Source organism: Hipposideros armiger, unplaced genomic scaffold, assembly GCF_001890085.2.
Source record: "Hipposideros armiger isolate ML-2016 unplaced genomic scaffold, ASM189008v1 scaffold_73, whole genome shotgun sequence".
In the NCBI taxonomy this organism is placed as follows: domain Eukaryota; kingdom Metazoa; phylum Chordata; class Mammalia; order Chiroptera; family Hipposideridae; genus Hipposideros; species Hipposideros armiger.
The window spans coordinates 1,819,911-1,847,027 of record NW_017731423.1 but is presented as its reverse complement, the minus strand read 5'-3'; the positions used below and the strand labels follow the sequence as shown (position 1 = coordinate 1,847,027).

Genomic DNA, 27,117 nt, shown 5'->3' with positions numbered 1-27,117 from the left:
GCCCTTCTCTTTAAAAAGGAGTGAAGGAACTGTGACATTTTGAAAAGTAATGAGATTATAGCTGACCCTATGCTTCATGAAGACTTTCTCAAACAGAAGCTTCTAATAGACTCACTCCTCAAAGTACGTTTTACCCAAAAGGTCACAGACAATATTCTAGACCAGGGGTCGGCAAACTGTGGCTCGCAAGCCACATGCGGCTCTTTGGGTAGGTTCCATCTCAAAAGTTTGCTGACCCCTGGAAGAGCCAATCCTGTCCCTCACAGCAATTTAAAAATTATTCGAGATCCATAAATATATTTTTACATAATCACCATTATGTGAATAATGTCCTTTAAAATTTTTATAAATGAAACGATGATAGTTTTATTTTCATCTTCAATTTTACTTCAGAGCCTGCGGCTCGCAAGCTGCAGTTTGCTGACCCCTGGCGGCTCTTCCGTCTCAAAAGTTTGCCGAGCCCTGTTCTAGAAGTTTAAAAAAAACAAGCCGAAAGTTTTACTATACTCATGTCTGTTTGCATATATGTAGTGGATGTTATGTTTCACTTTTATATTTTCACTAGGATGAACAATTTTAAATCTCAGTCCCATTTACCTGCACTTAAAAGGTCTTTAAAGGTTCCAATAATCGCCTTATGTGCCCTTGAGTCACCTAATTCCTTCCTAAAGCTTATACTTGCTTTCACACAGTCTCATTTGCACATACAAGGTAATTCTCCTGCCCCCATAGTCTATTCATCCTAAAACATACCCAAGGACTCTTTGTAGGGTTTATTTTTTCACAGATAACTTGAGGAAAGTCTGAACAAAGATGCATTTCTGCTTTGGAACATTAGGGACGTGAAATTAAGAAGCTGCTATGAGGACAACAGAGAAAAATAATCCATCTAGATCAACTAAAGGGAAATGTGCAAAATGTGTAAAGAAACTATTATGGCCACTCAAATAATTTTCTCTCAGATACAAGCAAGTCTATTCCTCTTTATATTCCCTTTATAGCACATTTATCATAAAAACACCCTGTCTGACAAGGGGGGTTCCTCCAGGTACATTTAATCAGAGGTGGGACATGTCAGTTCTATAGGTTCTTTTTTGCTTTTTTGGGGGGTGGGGGTGGGGGAGAAATGCAGCAACTTCCTTCATGGAGCCTTGTAGGCTAATAATTATAAAGAACCACAATCTGTTCTCAAAGTTACATTATTTGTGAACGACATGGATTTTTAAAGGTTGATTAAATAGCTAGATCTCTGAGTTAAAATGTAGGATAATGTTTATATAGAACATTATGAAATAGAATTGTATATATTTTCTCTTGCAGGATTCTTTTTTTCTTAGTATATCTTAATTCCCATAAGGGATATTTGTAGTTGAAAACTTGATCAAATAACACAGAAACTTCTTGTCAATTAATCACTGCTCTCGATAAGTGAATTTAAAAAAAATCAAGAGAGTAATCATTGTAAAGAAAGACTTTGCTTTTCAATATTTAATAATTTTAATTGATTAATTTACTAGACATACATTTTCAAGTTTGTCACTTCTCCCACCTTTGGGTCAACTGAATGACATTTAGGGAAAGGAAAAAAAAAAAAGGCCTTACCTAATGAAAATAAAATTGTTCAAAAAATTGCAACCTTTTTATATACATTTCCAGGCAGCTTAATCAAAAATATTTCCTCAGATATGTACCATATCTTTGTAAGTCCATCTATGCATCAAGGGTAAATTTCTGATTAACAGCAATTCCATTTACCATACTGTAATTGTGCTCCTCTAAAAGTTTCTAGTTAAATTTCTAAACCCTTTAAAAATTCCCCAAACTACTTTCAAAACATACTTAATATGAGTTAATTTTTGATACCTTTTAATCTTCATTCGTTTTTTACTTTTAGTGGTAAATTATAGATTTTCATCATCTTTTAAGTGGGATAAATTTCATGATTCTGATTTGTTGGTAAAATTATTGAGCTTAAACTGTAATTGGCTACTTAGAAAAAGACAACAGTAAAAAATAAAAATAAAAAAATACTACCCAAATATATTTCCTTTTAGATCACATAGCACAGAATGTATAAATGTATTCTCTCTTAGGCAATATGACTAAAGGAAAAAACAACAACTTGATTTAACAGTCTGCCCCCCAAATTCTACTCTGTATTACGATTATGTGTCATTATACATGATTAGCATAATTAACCACAATTAACCTTTTTACTTTACTGCAAACTCCTTCAGCCCAAGGATCATTCTCTATTCATCTCCCCCACCACTCCCCTCTCCAAGAAATACACATCACAGTTCCTAGCATCATGCTGGAATCTCGAAGGAACTGAATTAACTATTTGTTTATTTTATTAAAGAGGGGGGAAAGTCCTCAGCAATCTAAGAATCAAATAGCAGAAATAGGGTCATCAAATTTTAATCTTGAATTCACCACTCATTTTCTTTAATTTATTTGACCTTAGTTGTCCCTTAGCCTATCCCTATTTATATTTTACTTTTCTTACTGTTGAAATGGAGAAGTTAATAGCCCAAAATCCCTTTCAAAAATCAAAAGAAAAATTTATGAAATTTTTTATCGTTATGAATAAAAGTCCCTGAAATATTTAACAAAGCCAATCTCAGTCTGTCCCTCCCTTCCTCTCCTTGTCACATTTCTAAAAAAGTTTGATATTTACTGAAGAAAAGGCTCTGAAATATCTGAGCAAAGAACAAAATGATAGCTCATATTTGATGAATAATTCCATCTAAACACCACATCTCCTAAATAAAAGACAGTTATGGACTTGGATGAAGATGAGCACAGCTTTAGGCTGTAATACATTTAGGTTATAAACCCATATAACTGGTTGTTAAGATTTTGTTGACCTCTGGTAGAGTGAGAGATAAAATGAAAAGTGCCATTCAGGCAGTTCTTTGATGATCAGTTGAACTATGTATACAGAGCACCTTTATTAAAGAAATGAATTAATGCTAGATGTGCTATAACAAGAGTAGGGCAGAGAAAAGTGAGATGTGACCACAGATGAACTATTAAAAGAGACAGGGCCTCCTCTAGGTTTCAGCGGTGCTGTCTGTGAGGCTGAGAATCCAACTGAGTTTTCTGTGCAATATTAAATGGAATGGGCTAAGCATTTTTCTTTTTCTTTTCTTACTGAAAAGGAAAGAAAGGAAAAGTGAAGAGAAGAGCAAAGAAAAGAAGAGAAAAGAGAAGAAACCACCAGTCAACATGCAGCTATTCTGGTGAATAAAAGTAGCAATTTTTTCAAAATCTAGTTAATCATGGATATTTAAAAAAAAAATAAACTGGATCGAGTACTCTTTGACTTTTAAATCCAAAGTCAGAACATTTTACAGATTTCAAAATGTGCCCCATGCATTCTAATTTGAAAACTGTAACTCAATTTTTCACTCTTTCTTCAGAAAAGCATGAGTTCCTGGATTAAAACTGAGAGCATTCCTAAGAACGATTATAATGTGCTCATAAGTACTAATGAAGAATCTTTTAAAAATGATGTTTCGATTGTGTTCATTTTTCTACCTCATTATTTGAAATGGTAACCCTGCTTTTATTTGATCTGCCCAATTAATTTTCAATAACATCTATTTTCAGTTTTCCTTTAAAATGCTCTGTGACTGATATCTATTTCCTGATTCTTCTCAAGTGTCTGCTCATGAGCTGTAGAGGCCCGTGCTGGTTTTGCCTGTCTAGCAACTGTCCTCTCCTTTAGGTACGGAACCCTGCTCTCTGTAATGAACCTATACCATGAAGTTCCCATGGGGCTGAGCCCATCTGTCTCACTAACCCAGGCACACACAGCACAAGACATCTGACCCAGCCCCTGCCCAATCAGTCATTAATCTCCCAGGATACAGTAATTATTTTAGGGGTAGGCATATGATGCAAGCAAAGCCAATCAGATTTTTCCTTAAAATTTGCTGATTGGATAAGGGAGTAGACTTTCTCTTTTTTTCTAGATTATGAGCAGAGGGAATACAAGCTTAGAGATACTAGCAGGTATCTCCCTGTCAATCAGAAAAAAAACCACTAAGAATGAAACTAACATTTGCAGGGAAGCAAAGCATAAAGACTAAGAAACTATCCTATTATATCATTTGAGCCTCTGGATCAAATTGGGCCAGTTATGTAAGCCATATACTCCCTTTATATTTAAACTCTTGGAGTTGAATTGCTATCACTTGCAATTGAGAAAATCCTAGTAACTAAATCACTATGAAGATTTCTTATTTTGCTCCTTTATCACGTGGTTCCTCTCTCATTCCTCTTATTCCTTTTTAATTTTTTTTTTTTGGGTGGGGAGCTGTTTCTTATATCATCCAGGTTCTTTCAATTTAAAGCCTCTATTCCTATCTTCCTAATTCTCAGCTTCCTAGATAACTTGAAAAAAGGAAGCATTAACAAAAGCACCAAGTTCAGCATAAGTAAATTTATCAAAATCTTGGTAGCTGTTTCCTAGATGCATTCTTGAGATATACCTCTCTGTTTCCATTCTTTTGCCTCCATTTCACCGTTAAAAAATTTATTTTTAAATCTTTTATATATAATCTGTTTAACTATTCTGTCTGTAATACTTAATAACACTTACTATAATTTTAATGCTTCTCTTAAAAAAAGAGAAAAAGGATGTCCATCCTTCTCCCAGCTGATACACAAAAAGATGGAAGATACATTTTTTTTTAATGTTAAAGAGACTATTCTAATAAAAAGCCCCACAATAATAAAACACAGAGAAATAATTGCTCCAGGTCTGATCATTTTCTACTAACAAATTTAGCTCTCATACAAATAATTTCCAGGATTTATAATGTTATACAATAAATTAAACAGTAGTTAGCCTGGCAATGCATCAAACCTAAACAAACTACCACTGAGGAAGATTTGCCTGTTTGATCAAGATCAGATTCCCATTGTTACAATGGCTCTATGATTATTCTTGTCTCCATAAATAACATGTTTTACAATAAATCACATCATTCTCAAAGTAATAAAACCAAAGAGTCAACGTTTCCACCTCCTTTTATAGTATTAAACGCTTTGATTGTATTGTCATTAAGGGCTCTCCTGTCCATTTTATTACATTGTAGATTGTGGAGAATGTAGTATTTCAGTAAAAGTGGCTTTGAGATAACTGGAATAAATGTGGTTGTTTATATTCCCAAAGTCTTTATAAAAACTCCATTTTGATTATTTTTTTTAAAGAAGGCCTCCCCGTATGAATCCCATAAGACTTTGTGCTAAAAGACCATAAAATTTGAAATCGGAGATTCAGATTTAAGTTTCTGCTCTAACACCTACTTAGTTTTTGAACATGGATATGTCAGAAATTTCTGAGCCTCAAGTCATTCACCTGACAAAGGTGATGAAACCTAGATCACAGAGATATTATGTGAATAAATTACTCAATAAGTGATAATATGCCTTATAAAATATACAGCATGATACAAATACTAGTCATTTATATATACATAGCACACACCTATAGTTGTATAGTTCAGAAGAACAACTTTGAAAAATGTTAATTTCAACTCAATACAAAAAATATGATTTAGTTATACATGTGATAAAAAGTTTTGAGATTGGGCAGGTCTATTGGTTCAGTTGGTTAAGAGCACAAGCTCTGAGCAACAGGGTTGCTGGTTCGATTCCCACATGGGCCAGTGAGCTGTGCCTGAGCTGAGCTGCCGCTGAGCTGCCAACAGGTGGCAGGATGGCTCAGCTGGTAAAAGCACATGCTCCTAACAACAAGGTTGCCGGTTCAACTTCCGCATGGGATGGTGGGCTATGCCCACCTGCAACTAAGATTGAACACAGCACGTTGAGCTGAGCTGTGATAGTCAGCCGGATGGTGACTGGACTAGGAGATCAGCTAGCTGCACGCTCCACAACTAAGATTGAAGGACAACAACTTGGCTGTTCCCCTTCCCCAATTCCCCAACACTGTTTCCCTTCCCCAATTCCCCAATAAAATCTTTTTGAGAAAAAAAAAAAGTTTTGAGATTATCTTGTCCAGCAATGGAATGCAATGAAAGTCAGTGAATGGCTTTAGAAAGGGCAAAGGTAGAACTTAAAAATTATATTATACTTGTAGTACCATAAGGAATAAAAAATATATATATTCACTTACAAAATGAATGAACTGAACATGGAGGCAATATGTTACCTGAGCCTCTGAATGGCTGTGATATACAAGTGCCCACTCTTGCTCCAAGTCATGATATGTCCTAAATATCTGTAACTAACTCTAGGCAATCAGAAAGAGGGAAGTAATACCAGTTGCACAATTTCCTTTTCAAATTATATTTTATTGCTATATGATGCATGGTCATTTGTTTGTCTACAGTAAACAGAGCCACCACACCCTTGAAAAGGACATGTTTATAGAAACCTGGAAAAATCTGAATTCAAGAAGAAGCTCTCCAATAATAACAGGACGGAGTTCATATTTTGCCACAAATAAAGATCTGAAATCGAAAAACCATTTTTTTCCTAGCTGAGAATCATTAAGCAAAGGTCTAGGCAGTTTCCTGTACCATTAAAGCAGGTAAGTCAGTTATAGCTGAGGGTGGAATGTAAGAACCATAGCTCTAAATCTCACCAATGGGCCAGCAGACCTGGTCCCATCTAATCAATACATATCACTGTGCTATTCCCAAGTGAAAATGCTGTATCTCATTATAACAGAAATGTCTCTGCAGACAAAAGACATTTTTCTTTTCCCTTCAGCTAGCTCTTTCAGGTGCCAAATTAAAGATTGAATTGTTCATTTCATTCAGAGATCCCAAAGAGGACTTCCTGGATAAGTTCCTTTAAAATGTAGCTTTAGCTGAGGATATATAATATTTTGAAAAGACACAGTGATTTCTTGGCACAGAACTTTCTTTCCAGCAGAATCATTCAGACTAAAAACCATTAACTGTCTTCCTCCTCCAACAATAAGGACGTTGCCCTACGTTATTGAAATAAGAGGCAAGGACTCCCTTAATTTCCATTCTATCTTCAGTGCCACATCACTTCTTTTAGGTATTCGCTCTCTTCCATACTCAGGGGAGACCATATGAAAGCAAGGCTGTCCTAAACGAGTCTCGTTCATCTTCCCACATTAAGCTTACCCACATAGGTTTGAGATGCATAAGATTATACAGACATAGAAACTGCATCTCAGGGAGGTTAAATGACTTGCCTAAGATTACACCGTAATTGAAAGCACCACTATTTAAACTTAGGAACATGAGTGTACCCAAAGTGTGCGTTCTTTCCATTTCACCTCACCACCTGTCATGCTTTGATGTGTAACATAAAGATTATATGGGATCAGCTGGTTCCAGGCAATGTATTTACCTTAATCTACAACACATACTCCCACTTCACTTTGTATCAAAGGCTACTCTTCAGTCCATTCACAGAATCTCATTCCTTTTAATATTAAAGGATTTTTCTTTGAGGCAACTAAACCTCATGCATCATAGCAGCCGAGTGCTGACTAGGGTTCATCCTGCTAAAGTATGACTTTAGACAAGATACATCAGGGTCATCATCTGAAAAACGGAATAAGGTTTTGTAAGAACTATCAGCCATCATTCACGTGAATTGCCAGCATAGCACCTGGCACATAGTAAGTCTTCAATAAATGTCTGCTATTATTATTTATTATTATTATTAATCATTATTTGAAACATATTACTACTTAAGACTATTTTCCAGAAACTTATCTTTATTTTCTTTCCTATTTCTATTCATTAGGCTTTTCATTTTTTGTTTTCCTAATTTATATATTAAATTGGAATGGATGGTGCTTAATTTAGCAAAGTGGTTGTTTTAACAATTGGATTTCTTCTAGCATTCAACAAAATCATCTGCAAAATGGGGTCATCGGCAGCTGGCATTTCAGAGAAGTCATTAAGGTTGTTCTAAACAATCTACTTGCTTTTTTGCTGATTCTATATAAAGCAGGAATAGGATAGTCCTACTTAGTGTTTTGTAAGATTCAATTTCTCCTTCTACAACCTGTCATTTGTGTGTAATAGGATATTCATTTAGCAAATTATTTATATGTTTTAAATCACAGATACCCGATTTACAAATAAAATAAAATGAAGGAAAATAATGTTGATCTTTGTCAGGAGATTACCGTATTATAAGAAACTTTAAAAAATATATAATTAACAATTCTAAACGTAGTGAATGTACAATGCAAGTTCCTAATTTCAAAAAAGAAGTAGTTAAATTTTGCCTCACAAAGGGAAGGATTACTACCTTTGATATTCTACCAATATCTATGCAATGCTAGGAAAAATAAATACAAAGAGGGCAAAAATGATGTGTTTGCACATGAAAAATGTACCCCTTAAAACCCCCTAATCAAGAATGATTTTATTGTTACCGTGGTTTCAAAAAAAAGAATATTAAAAAATTTTAGGTTAAAATTTTGTTTTAAATTTCTAATACTTATTTAATAACATGGGGAAAATGCTTATGATGCATTAAGTAGATAAGAGGGAGGTTGGATAAGTAGAAAACCTGAATGAAAAACACTGATTAGAACAAAAAACACTAAATATTAGCAATATTACTTCTGTTAGGTAGGTGGGCAATTCTTATTTTCTTCTTTTTGCTTTTTCTATTCCAACATGAGCTTTGGAAGAGAAAAGCAGAAGTTTGAGGGCCAAGGGGGGGGTCAGGGAAGGCTTTGGGGAGAAACAAGATGGTGGCTGAGAAGACACCTGGCATCACAGACAGGGTATCCAGCAGGACCAAGGACACAAACTACCACTGCTGAACCCTCTCAAGATTCACCCAGCAGGGAGCGGCTTTCAAAACAGGGCTGGCAGGAAGGGGGGGGCGTTTCCCTATAAGGATGTGCACATTTGTACCTTAAGGAGCTGAAAAGTAACAAAGCTGCAGCACTTTTTGTCACACTGACCCCCAAAACACCCCAAACCCTTATAATACATAACAGCTTTGCTGAATCCATACTACTTCAGAACGGCCTTTCAAAATTTACTTTAGAAAACACCAATGTCAATAGTTCAAAGAATGTAGCCACACAGACATGATTACATTATAATAGCGTAGTTCGCTTTTCACACACAGGGAATTCCCAGTGCCTCCTTTCTGGCTGATACTAAGTGGGAAAAAAAAAAAAAAAAACCAGAAACAAAACCCTGTTCTTCAGGGCTGATTATTTCTGACCCATGTGAACTCTTTCAAGACCTCTGACTCTTACATATTCTGAACGTTTACACCCAGCTTATTGCCAGCGCCGATTCTTCAGGTTTCACCTTCAGCCCTTACTAAATAGAGATGCGTTGATGTCACGCACTCCTGCAATGCAGAGTGCAGCACGACGTTGCCTGTAAATGAGCTGAGTGACTCAGGCTGCTTTCATTGCTCTGACCAAGGCTGGACTTAGGATGCTGCCACTACCGGTTTCTATTTTCAAATAATAAAGCATGGTTTTCATGAGATGAAAACAATGTATTCTTTAATCAATTCAACAATATTTACTGAGGGCCTACCCTGAATGGGGAGTGATGTATGAAAACGGAACATTGAAATATTTTAACGTAATGGTATAGAAAGCCTTCATTCTTAGTCTTAAACTTTTACTGCCAGTCAGGAACTAATTCTGCTGAGAGTTAGAGATCCACGTCAGATTTGAAAATTATTTTCCTCTCAACAATATTGCAATGCATAGAAAAATGTGAACTGAGAGATTCATTTCAGTTCCTTCAGACTTTGGAAAAACCAAAAGAAATAAGTCTTCTCTTCCAAAATTACTCAGCTACGCTTAGGAATAGCACCCATTAATGATACCATGAAGGATTCCAATTACCAGAGTTTCAATAACTTTATTCAATGAATCATGCAGGGGAAAAATTATTCCCAGACAAAGCGCCAAAAAGAAACAATTTAGTATTTGCTTTTGTATAATAAACACTGAAAACTATAAAACAAAGCTCAGCAGGATTCCTTCATGGCAGTTAGCTCAAATCTATATAATTATACTAATTTTTTTATAAGTAGAATTAAATAGCAATAGCAAATATCCTGAACTCCCCCAGGAGGGATTATCGTTTTGGAGTATGTAATGAGTGTCCTTAGAAAACAGAGGGAGCCAATTTAGTCCTTCTTAGCATTTCATTTCCTGTTTGATCTCACTAGATTGTTATCATTAATCCAGTTAAATGATGCATTATCTAGCTCAAATGTAGACAAACCATCTACTTCATGCAATAAGAAATATGTTTACATCGTACCATTACAGTTCTGGTACCACCAACCCGAAAGGAAAGGCTTGAGGTCAAATGGTAGCTATTTAAACAGATTGACAAAACAACTGATGTTGCCAAAAGTACAGACCTTCTTTTCAAAGGGTGCCTACCACGCTGAAAAGAAATTGTTCCTTCAGCACATGCTCCAGGTTGGCATTGAATAACGGGGAACATCTATTTATTGAAGAGTTTACCAACTGAGGACTAGCTTTAAATAAAGAGTTAACATAAGGGAAAGGCTGTCGTTACAAATTTTATTTTCAAGTTCTGATAAATTCCCTTGTTGGATATCAAAATTTAATTCTATGTTATTCAAAATTTATAAGTATCAAAACTATTTTTACTAGTCCTTGCTAATGCCTTAAGTTCCCCTGACATAGCACAAAGCACCAATCAATCTAACAGTTGTAGAACTCCATAAGCACAGAGCACATTTAACATTAAACAGATGAAAACGACTCTGAGATCTTGCCTAGGGACGTGCTTTCAAACATTTTTGTAATTAGTCACTTGCTATCAAATTTGAATTAAGGGCATCTATATATAGTTTCCTTACTCCATCATAGCAGACTTTATAGGAGAACTGAGGAGAATTGGACTAGAGGCCCCAGATAACTGGGTATCACGCCTCAAGCATCATGCTGAAGGCATCATGACACTCTTAAAAAAACACACAAAAACACAGTGTTCTCTACCGCTCACCCAGAACAGGCCTCAGAGGCTATGCAGCTATTTTCTAGCATTCAAAGACACTACATTTTCCTAAAACCACCACATGTGTGGTATGTTTTAATATCCATACATATCTTAGGGAGGGTTATCTAGTTGACTCCAAACACTGCAGGGGGCTATTTCTATTCCAAACAGCAAATACCACCTGCTCCCAGACTTGATACCTTGCCCCTCAATAAGCGCAGAGGATAGACATGAATATGATCTTAGGAAGCAGGTATTGTTTGGGGTTAAAAACTAATGAACAGAATATTTAAAAATACTTACATGAAGAAGTATTTGCTCCTTCTGTTGTTACTGATATTCTAATGGGAGACTCTATAAAACATAAAAGTGGAATGAGGCTTTATTGAGTCATGCCACTTGGATTCTTAAACTAGAAATTGGCCAGGCTCGAGGTATCATCTAGAAAAAGAGGACCAGAAAATGGTGCAACAGAAAAGCTGAAGCATTTCAAAGTCAAAGGAAGGTATATGCAATATTCAAAGACCACAAAGCAATATTTCTGTAGCCCAGACTCAAAGACTTTTGAAAGAGATGAAAATGAGTCAGTCCATCTGCAAAGATACCCCACATACCAACCGTTGTATGCACTTCCTAGAAATACTACTCTGAATAGATCCACAGTACAGGTGAGATAAACAATTCCTTCTTAGGTGTGAATTTGTTTCTAAGGAACATGAAACCAAAGAGAACAATCCCCATATTCAAAGAATAAAAGTCAACTTTCATGCATAAAGAAAAAAAAATAGAAGAATGAGAACATTTTTGGGCAACTTGGTCTGCATAAACATCTTGACCAAACATGGTGCTAAACAAAACCCATGCACATCTACTAGAGTGATTACATTAGGATCAAATCAAACATGCTAAATAAATACATAATACAATCATTGGGGATGTACAGTGGCAAGATTCTCTTAGGTAGCAAGCATAATGGAAGGAAACCAGTATTTAAGTACAGGCAGAGCATGAAACATAGCTCATGCACAAAAAAGCATGGGACCTAAGGGTTTTTATTAGTAAGAAATAAGAACTGAATATCAAAGAAAGATTGAAATTCAGCAGCCAGAAAGCTATAAAGATTCAAGTCATATATCAGAAAATAATAGTTAGTTACAGTCCAAATTCCCAACTCAAGCACCACATAAATTTAAAATCTCAGGTTTATAACATCATCTACTGGAGTTGAATAATGAAGTCCCTACATTAAATGCCTGAATGTAAAGTGAAGAAATTCAGATAACTCAATGCTTTTTGGTTTTGGGTTTTTTATATATATCTCTCTCTCTCCCTCCCTCTGTGTCTGTCTCTCTCTCTCTCTCTCTCTCTCTCTCTCTCTCTCTCTCTCTCTCTCTCTCAGAAAAGTAAGTTTCTCTTAGACTCCAGGATCATTCTACCCTACAACGCACATACTTACATCTTAGTAATGACAGATGAATATGCCCTAAATATGGGCAAAGCAGTCTGGGATATAGACAAATTAAGTTTTATGATTTTGAACAATGGCTTTGAAGAGAAGATGAAAAACTGGTGAAGGTAAAATGGAAAGTTATATTGTGCTGTATTAGATTATATGGCCTCCTATAGGTTCAACAAGGTACGGGCCGTAATGGGAAAAAAAAAAAATCAATGAATCCAAAACTGTAAATACAGGGTAATGGAGAGGATACTGCTTGAAGTATCTGCTTTTCTACTTGCTGAGCTATATGGCTTAACATTCCTAATGTTTCAGTTTTCTCATTTGTAAAATGAGGAAAAATAATGTCTTGTTTCACAAATCTCTTGCAATTTATTAAATGAGATGTAAAAATCTTTGTAAATGCTAAAGCATCAAGAAAAAAACAAGTAGTTATACCTTTGAACTGAGTTTTGAAGCTAGGTCTACAGAAACTTGCTTCCAATTAAATATTAATGTTTAAATGTTTTAAACTTCTGTTAACTATAGAATTACAGAGGATAAGAAAAAGTAAAAAAAAAATAGAGTAGATTAGTTCAATTCACAGCTAGTGAATAAGTCAATGAATTACAGTTATACATGCATTAGTGGAGTTGGGTTGTAAGTAACGAGTATCTGCTCAGACTATTATTTGCTATCAGCAAACATTATAGGTAAGTAAGAAGCAAACAAAAACAAACCAAAAAAAAGTGCCAACATTTTAAAAAGTCAGGCCTATGACAGTAATATATATATTTTTTTTTAGTTTAGTGAGCCACAGCTGATCATCATGAGACCGAAGGTCAGAAAGCAGACATTGATACATTATCAAATGTGATGGATGAAAGAGAGCACAGGTAGCCAAGAGGAGCACCTATAAAGATATAAACACTGAATTTATAATCCAGATGTCTCCTTTACTGGTCTAATGTCACAAAATTGTATCTAGATGTAGATTTCTTTTTCTCATGCTTGCCTCTCAGGCCCAAGTTCAGATATACATCAAGAACTGTACTCCTTTAAGTAAAATCCAAAAAGGCAGAAAGAGCTGGAGTAAAATACTGGGGCAGAAAACAAGAACAGCTGAAATTTGGAAGCATTAGGGGTTCTGATTAGTAGGAGGAGCGGCCAGCAGTTAATGTCTGTCATCCTGGTTAGTAAAATTTGATGAGCTCATTTTCCTTACCTGAAGACACATATGCTGTTTCAGTTGAGGCTGGCATGCCAGTGGTGCTCTCTGCAAAAAAGAAAAGGTGATAGGATATTATGATGTATAATCAGGCCGGGAACCAGTTCCACAGCCTGCCTTCAACCTAAAAATGAGTGTAAAGGAAGGAAGTATTGCAAAGGGGTGTTGAAAGCCCAGCCTTTATTCGTACAGAGAGTGAGAAATGCAAAAAAAATAACCACAACAAAAAGAACTGTTCTAGATAAGTAGTTCTTCTTTCTTGAGCAAAGACCAAGAGATGAGCTGTCCTGGAATAATTAGGAAGAATTCATAGCCCCCACTGGGGTCAGTGAAGGAGAATAGACCGCAAAGGGGCTGGTGGCTCCTCCTCAGGCAGGAAGGTAGAAACAGCAGAACTAAGACAATGAAAGTTATAAGATCAAAGCTGTGGTCAAAATTTTTTAAATTATAGATCTTTGGGAAATTGCACTTCTGTTCAAAAACAAGAGCAAGCAATATTTCTAGTTGAGATTGATGAAAAACAAGTTCTGGCTTTGAACACTACATAAAATTACCATGGTAATCAAGATGGGTGCCTTTTCATATGATTGACATTTCATAGCTACTCAGGGCAGGGCATGGAGTAAGTTGACAGCTCTGATCCCAAATAAATGAAGAATAAACCTGCACACTTCTGAGCACACCATTATCATGGGAATTGTGATAGTCTTCTTCAAACTTTGACTTGCTTTCTTAACACCTTTATGGTAGAATAAAGAATGATTACATTGTCTAACTAATTCTGTATTCATTCAGTCCTTCTGAAAAGGGTTTCAGTTGTTAAGATATAATATTTTCAGTAAGGCATAGTGTTTTGAAGCCTGGAAAGATGTAGAAATGCAATGACGAATATCATTTAACCTTCACTGTGTGTATAATTATCGTTAAATAACTTAATAGTATTCTACTACTTACTATTTACTAACAAGGACAAAAAAATAAGCTGAATCTGTTGTAACATATTTGTGTGTGTGTGTATATTATATATATATATATATATATATATATATATATATATATATATATATATATATATATATTACAAAAGTTACTAGAGCCTACTCTATCCTAAGCAGGTCATATAAACTATCATTTTAAGTTTGAATTAATAGCCTGGTAATCCTGGAGTTAGACATGTTCATGATCAATGTAATCATCTTTAAATATAGATATGACCCTTAGGGTTTCCATGATAGGACTAGTCTAATAGGTAAGAGGAATGAATTTAAGTGACAATATTTCCTCAACTTCAGAGGCTTCTTTAGGGATACAAGGTTTTGTAGAATTGGAAGAAAAAATATGGCATGTGAGATTTACCAGAGATGTTGAAAAATAAGCATCAGGTTAAATATAAATATATAAAGATCACAAATGTACCTTTAGTAAGACCAAATGTGTCTTTCTCGTGCAAATTAAGTATAGAAGATCCTCTCTGACCCAGCATTAGGAGGAGGATAAACCATTCAGGGTGTGAGATTATTCTCAAGGCATCAAAGTTGCCTACATAAGTCCTTACCCACTAAAAATGGAACAAAATGAAAGGAATCAGTATGTGAAGGTGTATAATATCCTTCGGACTTTCTCAAGCAGCAGCCATTAAAGAGGATAGTCTGAGTAGGTGATATGGCAATCTCTTGATTTGGGCTGCAGAAAATGAATTTCTTCTTCTTTGGGGAAAATTTTATCTGAGAGAAACTTTTTTAACCAAAGATTCACAGCATTTGTCTTTCTCTTTGAACACCTAGAAGAAGAACCACAATCCCAAGCAAAGTGCTCATGTTAGGAGAGATGCTTCCTCACTCTGTGCTTCGGATCCATCAATGATGTGACAGCCAGACTGAAGCAGTAAGCTGTGCGACACGAGGATTGGCCGAAGTCTCCAATCGCAACATGAATAAAGACGTTTATTTTTGACAAACTAAAGAGTTGGTCATTGTGACCTTCCAAGAGAAAACAACAAAATCAGAGCTTTTCTAGCTCCTGCATAAAAGGATCTCACACTAGAGGAAAGGTTAACCATAACATTTCCTTTTCTAATTGAATGTTATGTAAAAATACCAGAACAGGAGGTTACCATAAAGATGCATCTATAGAGAGACAACTTAAAATAACTTCCCTTCCTATAATTAGATATGTATGCTGGAGACTTTAAAAAATATCCTTAATGATTATAGTTCCAAATAAAAACCTTCTGAATTATCTTGAGGGACGTTTAAGCTCAGAAATTACATACTTCTATACTAAAACAATCTTGCTAATAAGAAAAGTTAATCTTTTTTATTAAAACAACTCAGCAAGCATTTTTACTTGTGCTTTGTGTAGAATCCGTAGATTTAGAAAACAATCTTTTGTTGTAAGTGTAATTGAAAATAATTTTAGTTTAAATTATAGATTTTAAAATTACTAAATCCCGCAATCTCCTTGATGGTTATTTAAGCATCATATTTTCCTGCAGTATTTTGGTATACTAAATTTGTTAATTTATAAAGGGCATCCCCTTCATTAGTGCAAAATAATGAGGATTTAGAATCATTAAGGAATTGAACACAACTGAGCAACATATGCTGAGTAGGCAAGTAAACATAAGGAACATTAGTATATTTTTAATGTTTGAATGCATTTTTAATAAATTGAATCGGGTCTCAAGAAAAAGCTGCAGTGTCTAAAAAAATAACACCTACTAGAGAGCAATTTTTCAATCATTTTGAATGCATGACTTACGTGAGATTTCACCATGAGCATAATATACTAAATATAACTACTGAGCAAAATACACATATGCATATATACAAACATACATATGATGTGTCTGTATGTATTTAAACATCCAATTATGTGACTCTGTTATTCTACATTTTACAGGTCATTTATTGTGCATATAAAAAAAACTGATCAAATCACTTTTTTAAAGCTTAAAGATAAGCACACTTATTTATTATCATTGGTAAAGATGACTTCAGGAACATCTATAAGTATCTGAATTCTTGCTCATAATGAGTCTTACTTTAAAGCAACTGGGACATTTTTAAATTAATAAATGGTATAAAGACAGGATGGGTACTATGCATTGAAAAGACAATTCTATTCCACTTATATCAGCCTTCTTGGGAATCCTACATAATACACCATACATGGAGACTATACACAAATTATCAAACATGTTTTATATGCTTCTCAGTATAACTACAGGTTGTTCACCAATGTCACAGCATTTGCAAAAACGTTGTCAACTTGGGAGAGGGTGTGAGGCTAAGCCTGTCACCCATATAAGCAGATATTTTAAAGGACCAATTGATTTATTAATCAAATTTTATAGCAATAATATTTTTCTGCTCATCACAAATGAGTTATTTTATTGCTATGAGCCCAATTGCTCCTATGGGATCTTGAATCTTGCTCAAATAATTTTTCCCCTGATTAAAAAAAGAAAACCTAGTAGAAGATATGATTGATTAGTTGTATATTCTCCTGTCTTAATCTTTTAAAAGGCAGCAGTACTTAATTAATTTGAAAACCAGCTAGGTCTTATTTTCTTCCATAATCTGATGCCCAGGAGTTTTCATGGGGCTTCTTAGCTAAGAATTTATTGCTAAATTAAGGATTCCTATCTAAAAGCCAAGCCAATAAAATATAAATAAAAATAAATATATAGTGTGTGAGCTTTGTAAGCATAGCATATGTGGCTTTTTAAACTGCCATATTTAAATTCATAAAAGAAATCCACTTGTAATCCATCCTGTAATGATGATTCCCTGTGAGATCCTTCTTTATATGAAAACTCAACTGGACTTCGTTAGACTTACATAATCCCAGAAGTAATTAACAACTTGCATACATTTATATCTGTCTACTGTATGACAAATTCTTTTTTCCAAATATGGTAGGGATTAAAAGGCACTGAAAAGGCAGAAAACATATAAATTTCTAAAATAACTTTACAAAATAATTGGTTACGTGTGTATTATTTTCTAAATGCTTGAAAATAATGGAAATAATGGTCATTGTTTCACTAAACATAAAATTAATTTCTTAGTTTTTTTTCTTTAATCATTTCATTTATATTTAGTTGCTAATCTAAGTAGATCTAACCCATGAGTTTCAGTGCAGAAAGTTCTGAATATGGGATGGAAGAATTTTATGACTGAAACTAATTTTATTCTAATAGATAGCTGTTTTAGCGGGATTAAACATAGTGTCACACAGCAAGGTCATTTTTGTTACACTTTTTTTTTCTGAGAAGAAAAAACAAAAAACAAAAAACAGTCTCCCTCTCATGTCTTCCCCTAACCTCTGCCTTCTCCCCTAGAATCTCATACCAAAATATATTGTAAACATATTGGCACAAAGAAGAAACCTGTGTGAGAATTTAAGTAAATCACATGGAATCCTTTGCATAGCATGGGATTAGGATAATTAGCTCACAGCAATATACCAAGATCTTTCATCGAGGCGATCGCTATAGAAATCACCAAGCCATAGTTGTGTACTTATTGGGAAAATATGGGACAGGTGACTAAGACAACACAAAATAAACAAAATGACTGATATTTTTGTAGAAAACATAAATGAACATCTCAAGGGAAGTTCTACAAAATATTTTCATAACATGACCTTACTTTTAAGGCTTTTTTTTTTTTGCCCATAGGACTCCTACAGAAAAAGAAATTCTTGAGAGTTCCACTCTCTCAGCCCGAGTCAATAGTTCAATAACTATACATTAGGAAGCAATGGTGTAGCCATGTGGCCGTTTATGACCACAGTGGAGTGTTCTTTTTCTCTTTGAGTGTTTCTGCGCAACCTTTGCCCAGGTTCCTAGGGAAACAGGGATGTAACAACACAAAGATTGTGCATCTGAGTCCCACAGAGCTCAGGATCTAAGCTGACTTCTTTGATAACCAGCCTTGATCTGAATATAGCAAATTCATAGATAGCAGTGGAAAAGGGTGAAGAGTCATAATGATTACACTCGCATAGTTTCCTTTTGGTTGAATTATAACTAAGCCCCTGAGGTGTAGTGAGAAGAGTCTCCCAAAACACACAGTGCACTGGCCTTGTCAATCATGGTGCCTGCCAAGCCACAGGCTCTGTCTGATGAGAGAGACGTTTCTAGGCAGCCTTGCTTCCAACTTTACTCTTCCAGGTGGAGCCAGTGGTGGACACCTGACCAGAAGGCAGATGATCTATAACCTCTCGAGGTCTTTCATGTGGTCTGGTATAATAAGCTCTACCAATCAGATTCTTGCTATGGGGAATTTAATTTGGGAACTAAGGAAACAATTAGATAGTACAAGTTAAAAATGATAGCATGCCTTCAAAAGAGCCATGAAGAAGAATATGACCAAGTGGAATCATAATCAGGTCAAAGCTTGACATTATGAAGAGGCATAGCTGAAAGCAGGAGATGGAGGAAGATAAAAGAAACAGCAGAAGAGTCCGGAAGTACCTGAGGCATATGAAAGGTAGAAACACAGAAGAGCCACAGACTCCTGTTGCTTCAATTCTTAGAGATGTCCTGGGTACAATGTCACCTCCCTGAGGCCCAGTTACAATGAAGTCCTAGACCATCCTCCTGGAATCACTGTCTCATTATGCCTCACACCATTCCTTCAGTTTTTATTCTTCACAGGCCAAAGAATCTACCTTAAACACTTGCAAACACACAGTCAGGTACAGAGTGAGCTATACTGGACTAGGAATAAAAGGAACCTGGCTTTGTGTCCCATTTTCCTACTTAATATGTTTTGATCCTGAATGTGTCTTAGGACACAATCTAAGATTCCATTTCTTTTTAAATACTATGAGAGGGCTGGATAGAGATGAACACTTCTCAATGTTCTAAAAAGTTCCAGTCAAGATGGTGCAGTAGGTAAACACTGTGCTTATCTTCTCTAAAGACCACATCAAAATTACAACTAAACTACAAAAAAACCCAAAAAACCTATCATTGAAAATCACCTAAACCTTGCTGGACCAAAGACCTACAAACTTTGTAAGGACATACCAAAGAAGCCACCTTGAGACTGGTAGGAGGGGCAGAGACGCGGAGCAGGCTGGTCCCACACCCGCGTGTGACCATTAAAAATTGAAAGGCATATCTCGGTTGCAGAGGTCCCCACTAAAGAAGCAAGGGGTTCCAGCACCACACCAGGCTCCCCAGCCCAGGATTACAGTGCCAGGAAGATATGTCTCCATAATTTCTGGTTGTGAAATCCAAAGGAGGTTGTGGCTGAATGGATGATTGTGGCTGGAGTCCCAGGTTCTTCTCTTAAAGGGACTGTGCATGGATTTATTCACTGACAGAATCACTGGCTTTGAGCTCCAGCACTGCGGCAGCAGCTTGAGAGGAGACAGGGGAATATGGGGAGTGGGAGAGTGGGGGGAAACTCAGCTGTCTGGCTTCACAATGAGGGCTGGAGGGGCAGCTTTCCCCTGGAGGGAGAAGCTGGTGGGAGCCATTGTTTCCTTATTGAGCCCTCTCTCATCCTGGTATGTGGACACAGGTGGCTGCCATATCTGAGGCTCCATCAACCTGGCTGACATCATTCATTTGCCACATCCTGGTGATTCTGAGACCATGCCTCACCCAACTTTCCGGCACACACAAGCTGCTTCCAGTGGCATTTTTTGCACAAATCACCTGCCTTGGCTCATGCCGTTGACTTTCCCAGGGTCTCTCAAAGGTTCACAGAACCCAGATGAGCAGAATCTGGCTTGAGCATGTCCTATATCTCTGGTTGAGCGCCCTAAGCCGGCACTAGCAGCAGCCAGTCTTGGTTCATGGCTTAGACTCACAAGGAAATTCCAAACTCAGCACTGGTGGTGGCCATCTGAGGATTCCTTTGTGTCTTCTGCTGTGTGGCCCCGGGTGGGGCATGTGCTACAGTTCAACTTGACATGAAGTGGGTCCCCTTCCATGTGGCCCTAGGGCTGGCACGCCAAAAGACAAGCTTCAAAATGAGCTACAGCATCACTCAGCCACTTCCAAGGATGGCACAGGGACAGACTGGGCAGGCAACAGAGCTCTGCTGAGGCAGATTGTGCTCTGTAGGGTCAGCCCTTGCACCACAACTCCTCCACTGTAGTCATGGCCAGTCTTCTCAACCAATGAGCCTGAGGATCAATAGCTCCCACTGACATGCAGACAGCAACTAAGGCTCAACTACAAAAGGAGGGTACACACAACACAGACAAGGGACACATCTAGAGTACACAGGTCAGGTGACCAGGAAGACTGTGCCACTGAGCTCCACAGCACACCTACTACATAAGACCACTCTACTAAGACCAGGAGACATAGCAGCCCTACCTAATACATAGAAACAAACACAGGGAGGCAGCCAAAATAGGGAGACAAAGAAACATGTCCCAAATAAAAGAACACAACAAAGCTCCAGAAAAAGAACTAAACAAAAGAGAGACAAGCGATCTACCAGATGCAGAGTTCCAAACACTAGTTATAAGGCTGCTCAGTGATCTCAGGGGGAACTTTGACAAAGAGATAGGAAACACAAAAATGGAGATAGAAAACATAAAAAAGAACCAGTCAGAAATAAAGGATACAATAACAGAAATGAAGGATACATTACAGAGCAGCAACAGCAGAATAGATGGAGCACAGGATCGAATCAGCAATTTAGAAGATAAGGTAGCAGAAAATACCTAATCAGAACAGCAAAAAGAAAAAAGAATCTAAAAAAAATAAGGACAGTTTAAGGGGCCTCTGGGACAACATCAAGTGTATCAACATTCAAATTATGCGGGTACCAGAGAAAGCAAGGAATTAAAACCTATTTGAAGAAATAATGAAGGAAAACTTCCCTAACCTGGTGAAAGAAATAGATATACAAGCCCAGGAAGTGCAGAAATTCTGAAACACATGTACCCAAAGAGACCCACACCAAGACACATCATAATTAAAATGCCAAAGGTTAAAGACAAAGAGAACCTTAAAAGCGTCAAGAGAACAGCAGATAGTTACCTAAGGGAGTTCCCATAATACTGTCAGCTGATTTTGCAACAGAAACTTTGCAGGCTAGAAGGGACTGGCACAAAATATTCAACGTGATGAAAAGTAAGGACCTACAACCAAGGGTTGAAGCTTTGTTATCATCTAGAATTCAAGGACAGATAAAGAGCTTCCCAGACAAGAAAAAGCTAAAGGAGTTCATGATCACCAACCCTGTATTACAAAGACCCTTAGAGGGGCTTCCTTAAGATGAAATGAATAAATAAATAAAATAATAAATATGAATAATAAAATGTCAATAACTACATACCTATCAACAATTACTTTCAATGTAAAAGGATTGAATGAACCAATCAAAATATGGTGGGGGGGGGAGCTGAATGGATAAGGAAATACTACCCTTCCATATGCATATGACGCCTACAAGAGACTCAATTCAGATTGAAAGACACACACAGACTGACAGTAAAGAGATGGAAAAAGATATTTCATGAAAATGGAAACAAACAAACAAAAAAGCTGGAGTAGCAATACTTATACCAGACAAAATAGACTTTAAAACAAAGGCTATAACAAGAGACAAAGAAGGACCCAGTAATCCCACTTCTGGGTATTTATCCAAAGAAATCTAAAATGCTACTTCGAGGAGACGTGCTCATCCATATGCTCATTGCAGCATTATTTACAATAGCCAAGATATGAAGGCAGCCTGTGTATCCCTGAATGGATAAAAAAAGAGGTCATACATATATACAATGAAATATTAGCCACAAAAACAAATGAAATCTTGCCTTCTGCGACAACATGGATGGAACTAGAAGGTATTGTGCTGAATGTAGTAAGTCAGACAATGGAAAACAATGTCATATGATTTCACTTATAAGTAGAATCTAAAGAACAAAAACAAACAAACAAACAAAAACAGAAACAAACCCCTAGATGCAGAGAATATTTTGATGGTTGCCAGATGGAAAGAGGGTAGGGGATGGGTGAAAAAGGGGAAGGGATTAAGAAGTATAAATTGGTTGTTACACAGTAGTTATGGGGATATAGAGTACAGCATAAGGAATATAGTCAATAATATTGTAACAATTCTGTATGGTATCAGATGGGTACTAGATCTATTGGGGTGATAGATGAAAGGGGGGCTGGGAGAAGGTGTGAAAGGTGAAGGGTTTAACAAATACAAATTGGTAGTTATAAAATAGTCATGGGGATATAAAGTAAAGCATAGGAAATATAATTAATAATATGGTAATAACTATGTATAGTGCCAGGTGGGTGCTAGTCAGGGGGATCACTTTGTAAATTATATAAATGTTTCACCACTATGATGTACACCTAAAATTAATATAAAATAATATTGAATGTCAACTGCAATTGAAAATTTTAAAAAGAGGGGGAGAATATAAAGGGGAATAAGAGGTTCACAGTTCTAGGTATAAAACAAGTAAGTCATGGGGATGTAATGCACAGCATGGTGAATATAGTCAATAATATTGTGATAGTGTGCTATGGGGTCAGGTGGTTGCTGGACTTAATGGTGATTACTTCTTTAGTATAGAAAATATAATCAATAATATGGTAATAACTATGTATAGTTCTAGGTGGGCACTGTTGAGTAACTATGATGTACACTGAAACTAATAAAATATCATATGTTAGCTATATTTTAATAAAGATCTTAAAACTAAATAAATAAAAACAAGGCCACTTTGCATTGTAATTTGAATTCTTGATTCTCCTTTAAATGCTTTAAATAAGCCAATAAGAACCCACACCCTAAAGAATTTTAGTTGTTCAAGAATGACTTTCTTACAGTATTCTATGAGTTTCTCTTTATTTTCATCTGGTAAGATTCATTATCAACTTCCTTCTCTCTAGACCATAACTGGTCAATAGTATATATTCAAATTCAAAACTAATTCTTTTTTTTTCAAAACTAATTCTTGAATGAATTAATAGCAAAAATGATTTAGATGTTTCTCCTATGAGAGAAACATGAAAAGCCATATTATCAAGCTTTTGCTGCCCCCAAATTAATAAAAAAGGAACCCTATGGGTTTTTACCAGGAATAACATAGTGGTAAATAAATCACTGTATAATCCTATAAATCAGGAAACATGGAATAATCGATATAATGATGCTACTGTAAGTATTCAGTGAGACCATGACACTTACTCAAATAATTTTATTTTCCTGGGACTTTATGGTATGCTTAGCAACACAAATCTAATCCAAGTGTCAAAATCATAATTCAACAGCATTTACCATGAAGGGACACATTGAACCAAGCCACTGACAAACTGAGAACAAGCTACTGAATATGGTATAATAGACAGAAAAAATATAAGCACTGAAATTAATTTATAAGTTTGTGTTTCAAGTAGCATCCTGTAAAATTGCACGTGGGGCAAAATGCTAGAAAAATGTATTGCTTAACCTAGGCTGACTAAAAAAGGAAAGTGATGTTATATTTACTCATATAAATTTTAAATGCCTTTACATTTTAAACTATAAATGCAGCTCCTAAAAATAGTAATGGAAACTACTTTTCACTGTTACCCTTTACTCTCTGTGGAGGAAGGTAGTTAAACTGAAAATAAAGAGCTTTGATTACACTGTAATAGAGCAGTTTGTTGAAAAGTCCTGAGAAGACTAGAAATTAACCTGGGTTTTCTCAAACCCTCTTCCTTATGTCTCTCACTCCCTTTTCCCTATCCTATTAAGCCAACTGCACAAACTACCTCAGTCTCCTGTAGCGTTAACCCTTAAAGTTATTTCCTTCTTCCCTTGTTGGCCTCGCATTTTTACCTGATCACTAAGTGACCAGGCCTCTGCGATGGACACTCTCGTCTCCTACCCAGGAGCAGTGTGATTGGGCTTGGTTTCGTCACAGACGACAAGGCTTGTGAGGGCAGTAGTTAAGTGCCATATTCAGAAAGAAAAAGAAGCACCGAACGTTTTGAAGTAGCATTTTATTATTTCAAGAGATGTAGATGCTCACTTGCTAGGTCATCATCAGCTTCTACAGAACTCCATCAAACTGTGGAGTATTGGGGTGTCATGAACAGAGAGCCACCGCCGGCGGTGCTTTTCCTTTCCTCAGGTAACTCAGAGAAGTTGTCAGAGGCTAGGTGACACATGCTACCTCCGTCATTCACTTGTTTAACAAATATCCCTGGGCACTGTCCTCAGAAAAGCAGAAGCTGAAGCCTCTACATAGGAAATGCTTTGCCTCTACTCTCCTAATTTCAGCATCAATAGGCCTAAAAAAACCTGATAGGCCTAACTTTCTACTACCTAGAGCCCGATATATTAAAAATACATTTATGAACATAAAACTTGCCAAGACTGAATCAAGACTGTATTCTGTTTACACACATATACAATGTGTGTGTGTGTGTGTGTGTGTGTGTGTGTGTGTGTGTGTGTGTGTGTGTGTATATATATATATATATATATATATATATATACACACACACATGTATGTAAATATATCCAAAACACATAAATTCTGTATATACATCTGTATTGTGTAACTCATACACACATATACACACATTCTGTTGTGGAAAGAGCCAGACATGACGGCCCTCCCTGGCTAACTTAAAGGGAAATATAACTTCTCTTAGCAACCAGGCCTGTCTCTGCCATTTGTGATCTTATTCAAATCCTTTTCTAAAAAATCGATGTATATTTCAGGTCTATATTACATCATGGAGTGAAGAGCTTTATGGAGGACACACAAGATAGTTAAAATATATATTTTCTTATCTGTTGACAATGAGATTTAACACACCAATCTATTGTAAGTCTTACCACATGCCTTGAGTACTCCTCATAGATTGATAAACAGAAATGTAGTAGGGTATCTCTTACCATTTGAATCCACAATGGTGATATTGGCAGAGGCACTGTCATTTCCTAATTTGCTGAACACTTTGCACACATATTCTCCAGAATCAGCCAGCGATGCTTTGGAAATGACAAGTTCTGACTTCCTATAAGATCAGGACCAGAGTGGTATAAGTATATGTCACAGAAATACAATGATCATCAAAATCTATTTCTCTATAGTTTCAGGCTTCTCAAACTCTGCCTCCCCCACTCTAAACATACCATGTTAAAACACACCTTAGTAGTATATAGAGGTATGATTTTGCCGAGGAAAGTGAGATATATCGTACTTAACTTATACCATGGATATTTATCACTCACATCAGGAATTTAAAAGAAGTCTTCTCTAATTTTTATTTTTTATTCCTCTACCACCGCCATTCACTACATTAAGCCTTAGATTTTTTTTTCTCAATCCAATTGGTAAATTTTCTTTCCTCTCTACATCTAAATATCACCAGCCACTAGGGTTTAGGAAAATAAAAAAGTGAAAAATGATTTCTTACAAAGCTGTAAGGGCAGATACTTAAGGCTTGAATAGACTAAAATACTCTGCACTTCTTTTCTCAGTAGACTGACATCAGGAATTATGTTAATTTTGAATAAAGAAGCTTTATCACTTCCAAAAGAAAAGGAATTTATCTTTCTTTAATATTCTCATTACTAGGAGCATAGTACCACAAAAATGGTCCTTAAAGTTGAAATAAATATTCATGCAACAACAGCACATACTCTTATACAACTGCATATTAAATCAATATTCAGCACTCTTTTTGAACATGGGCAGCACAGATTTGCATTTGTCTACTATGTTTTACTGTCACACACAGCCTATAATTTAAATCTCTATGATTTAAAAACTCTGAAACACTGGGATTGGCTCAGCATTTACTAAAGCCTTTTAAAAGCATCCTTAAGCCTGATACTGACGGCCTGGGCTCTTGAGAGGAGGACAACACGGGGGGAAAAAGGCAGGAAGCAAAGATATTATATGCAAACCTCCCATAAATTACACCTTCCTAGTTTTTCAGTGAATTTCCTGTGAATATTCAGTGAATTAATAATAATAATATTCAGTGAATATGATTAATCAAGTTAGAGTGATTGTTCCAAATTTAATTCCTATTCTCCTCCAGTCTATCAAATTGAACCACCCACCCAGTCCCACATGTAAGCCTTATGGTCTTCCGTCTTGGAGCTTTTGTTTGTGGCATTTCTTCTTCCTAGAATGGGGGCCCCTTAATTCTAACCATCAAGATAGCAGCTGACCTTTAAGGACAACCTCAGGAGCCAATGCCTTCATCAAGCCTTTCATGATCACGTAGCTAGAGCTGCCCTCTCCTTTGTCTAAATTGTGACAGCCTTAAGTACCTCTCTCATGCTCCTCAGAGTATACCTTTTAGTATATTTTATCTCTCAATCTAGAACAAACACTTCAAAGGGGGAGTCCATAATTTAAACTTCTCAGCATCCTCACAGAATATACATCACTGTTCGTCCTTGGTCCACCTTCAAACATTATTAGATAAATGTGTGAATAAGTGCAGAAAATATTTG

The 27,117-nt window shown here is 36.2% G+C and overlaps 1 protein-coding gene across 15 annotated transcripts in view; it reads right to left on the bottom strand.

Moving 5' to 3' along the window:
* Positions 1–27,117, bottom strand: part of NRG1 (neuregulin 1) — a 1,026,954-nt gene that overhangs the window by 131,071 nt on the left and 868,766 nt on the right. For 11 of the 15 annotated variants that reach the window (XM_019642856.1, XM_019642855.1, XM_019642857.1 and 8 more), the window contains exons 3-5: positions 25,543–25,664; positions 13,652–13,702; positions 11,295–11,345 (exon numbers count right to left, since the gene is read on the bottom strand). In XM_019642856.1, coding sequence (XP_019498401.1) covers positions 11,295–11,345; positions 13,652–13,702; positions 25,543–25,664 — 224 coding nt within the window. The remainder of the gene's footprint in view (positions 1–11,294; positions 11,346–13,651; positions 13,703–25,542; positions 25,665–27,117) is intronic. The other 4 variants (XM_019642858.1, XM_019642859.1, XM_019642868.1 and 1 more) reach the window with 2 other exon arrangements.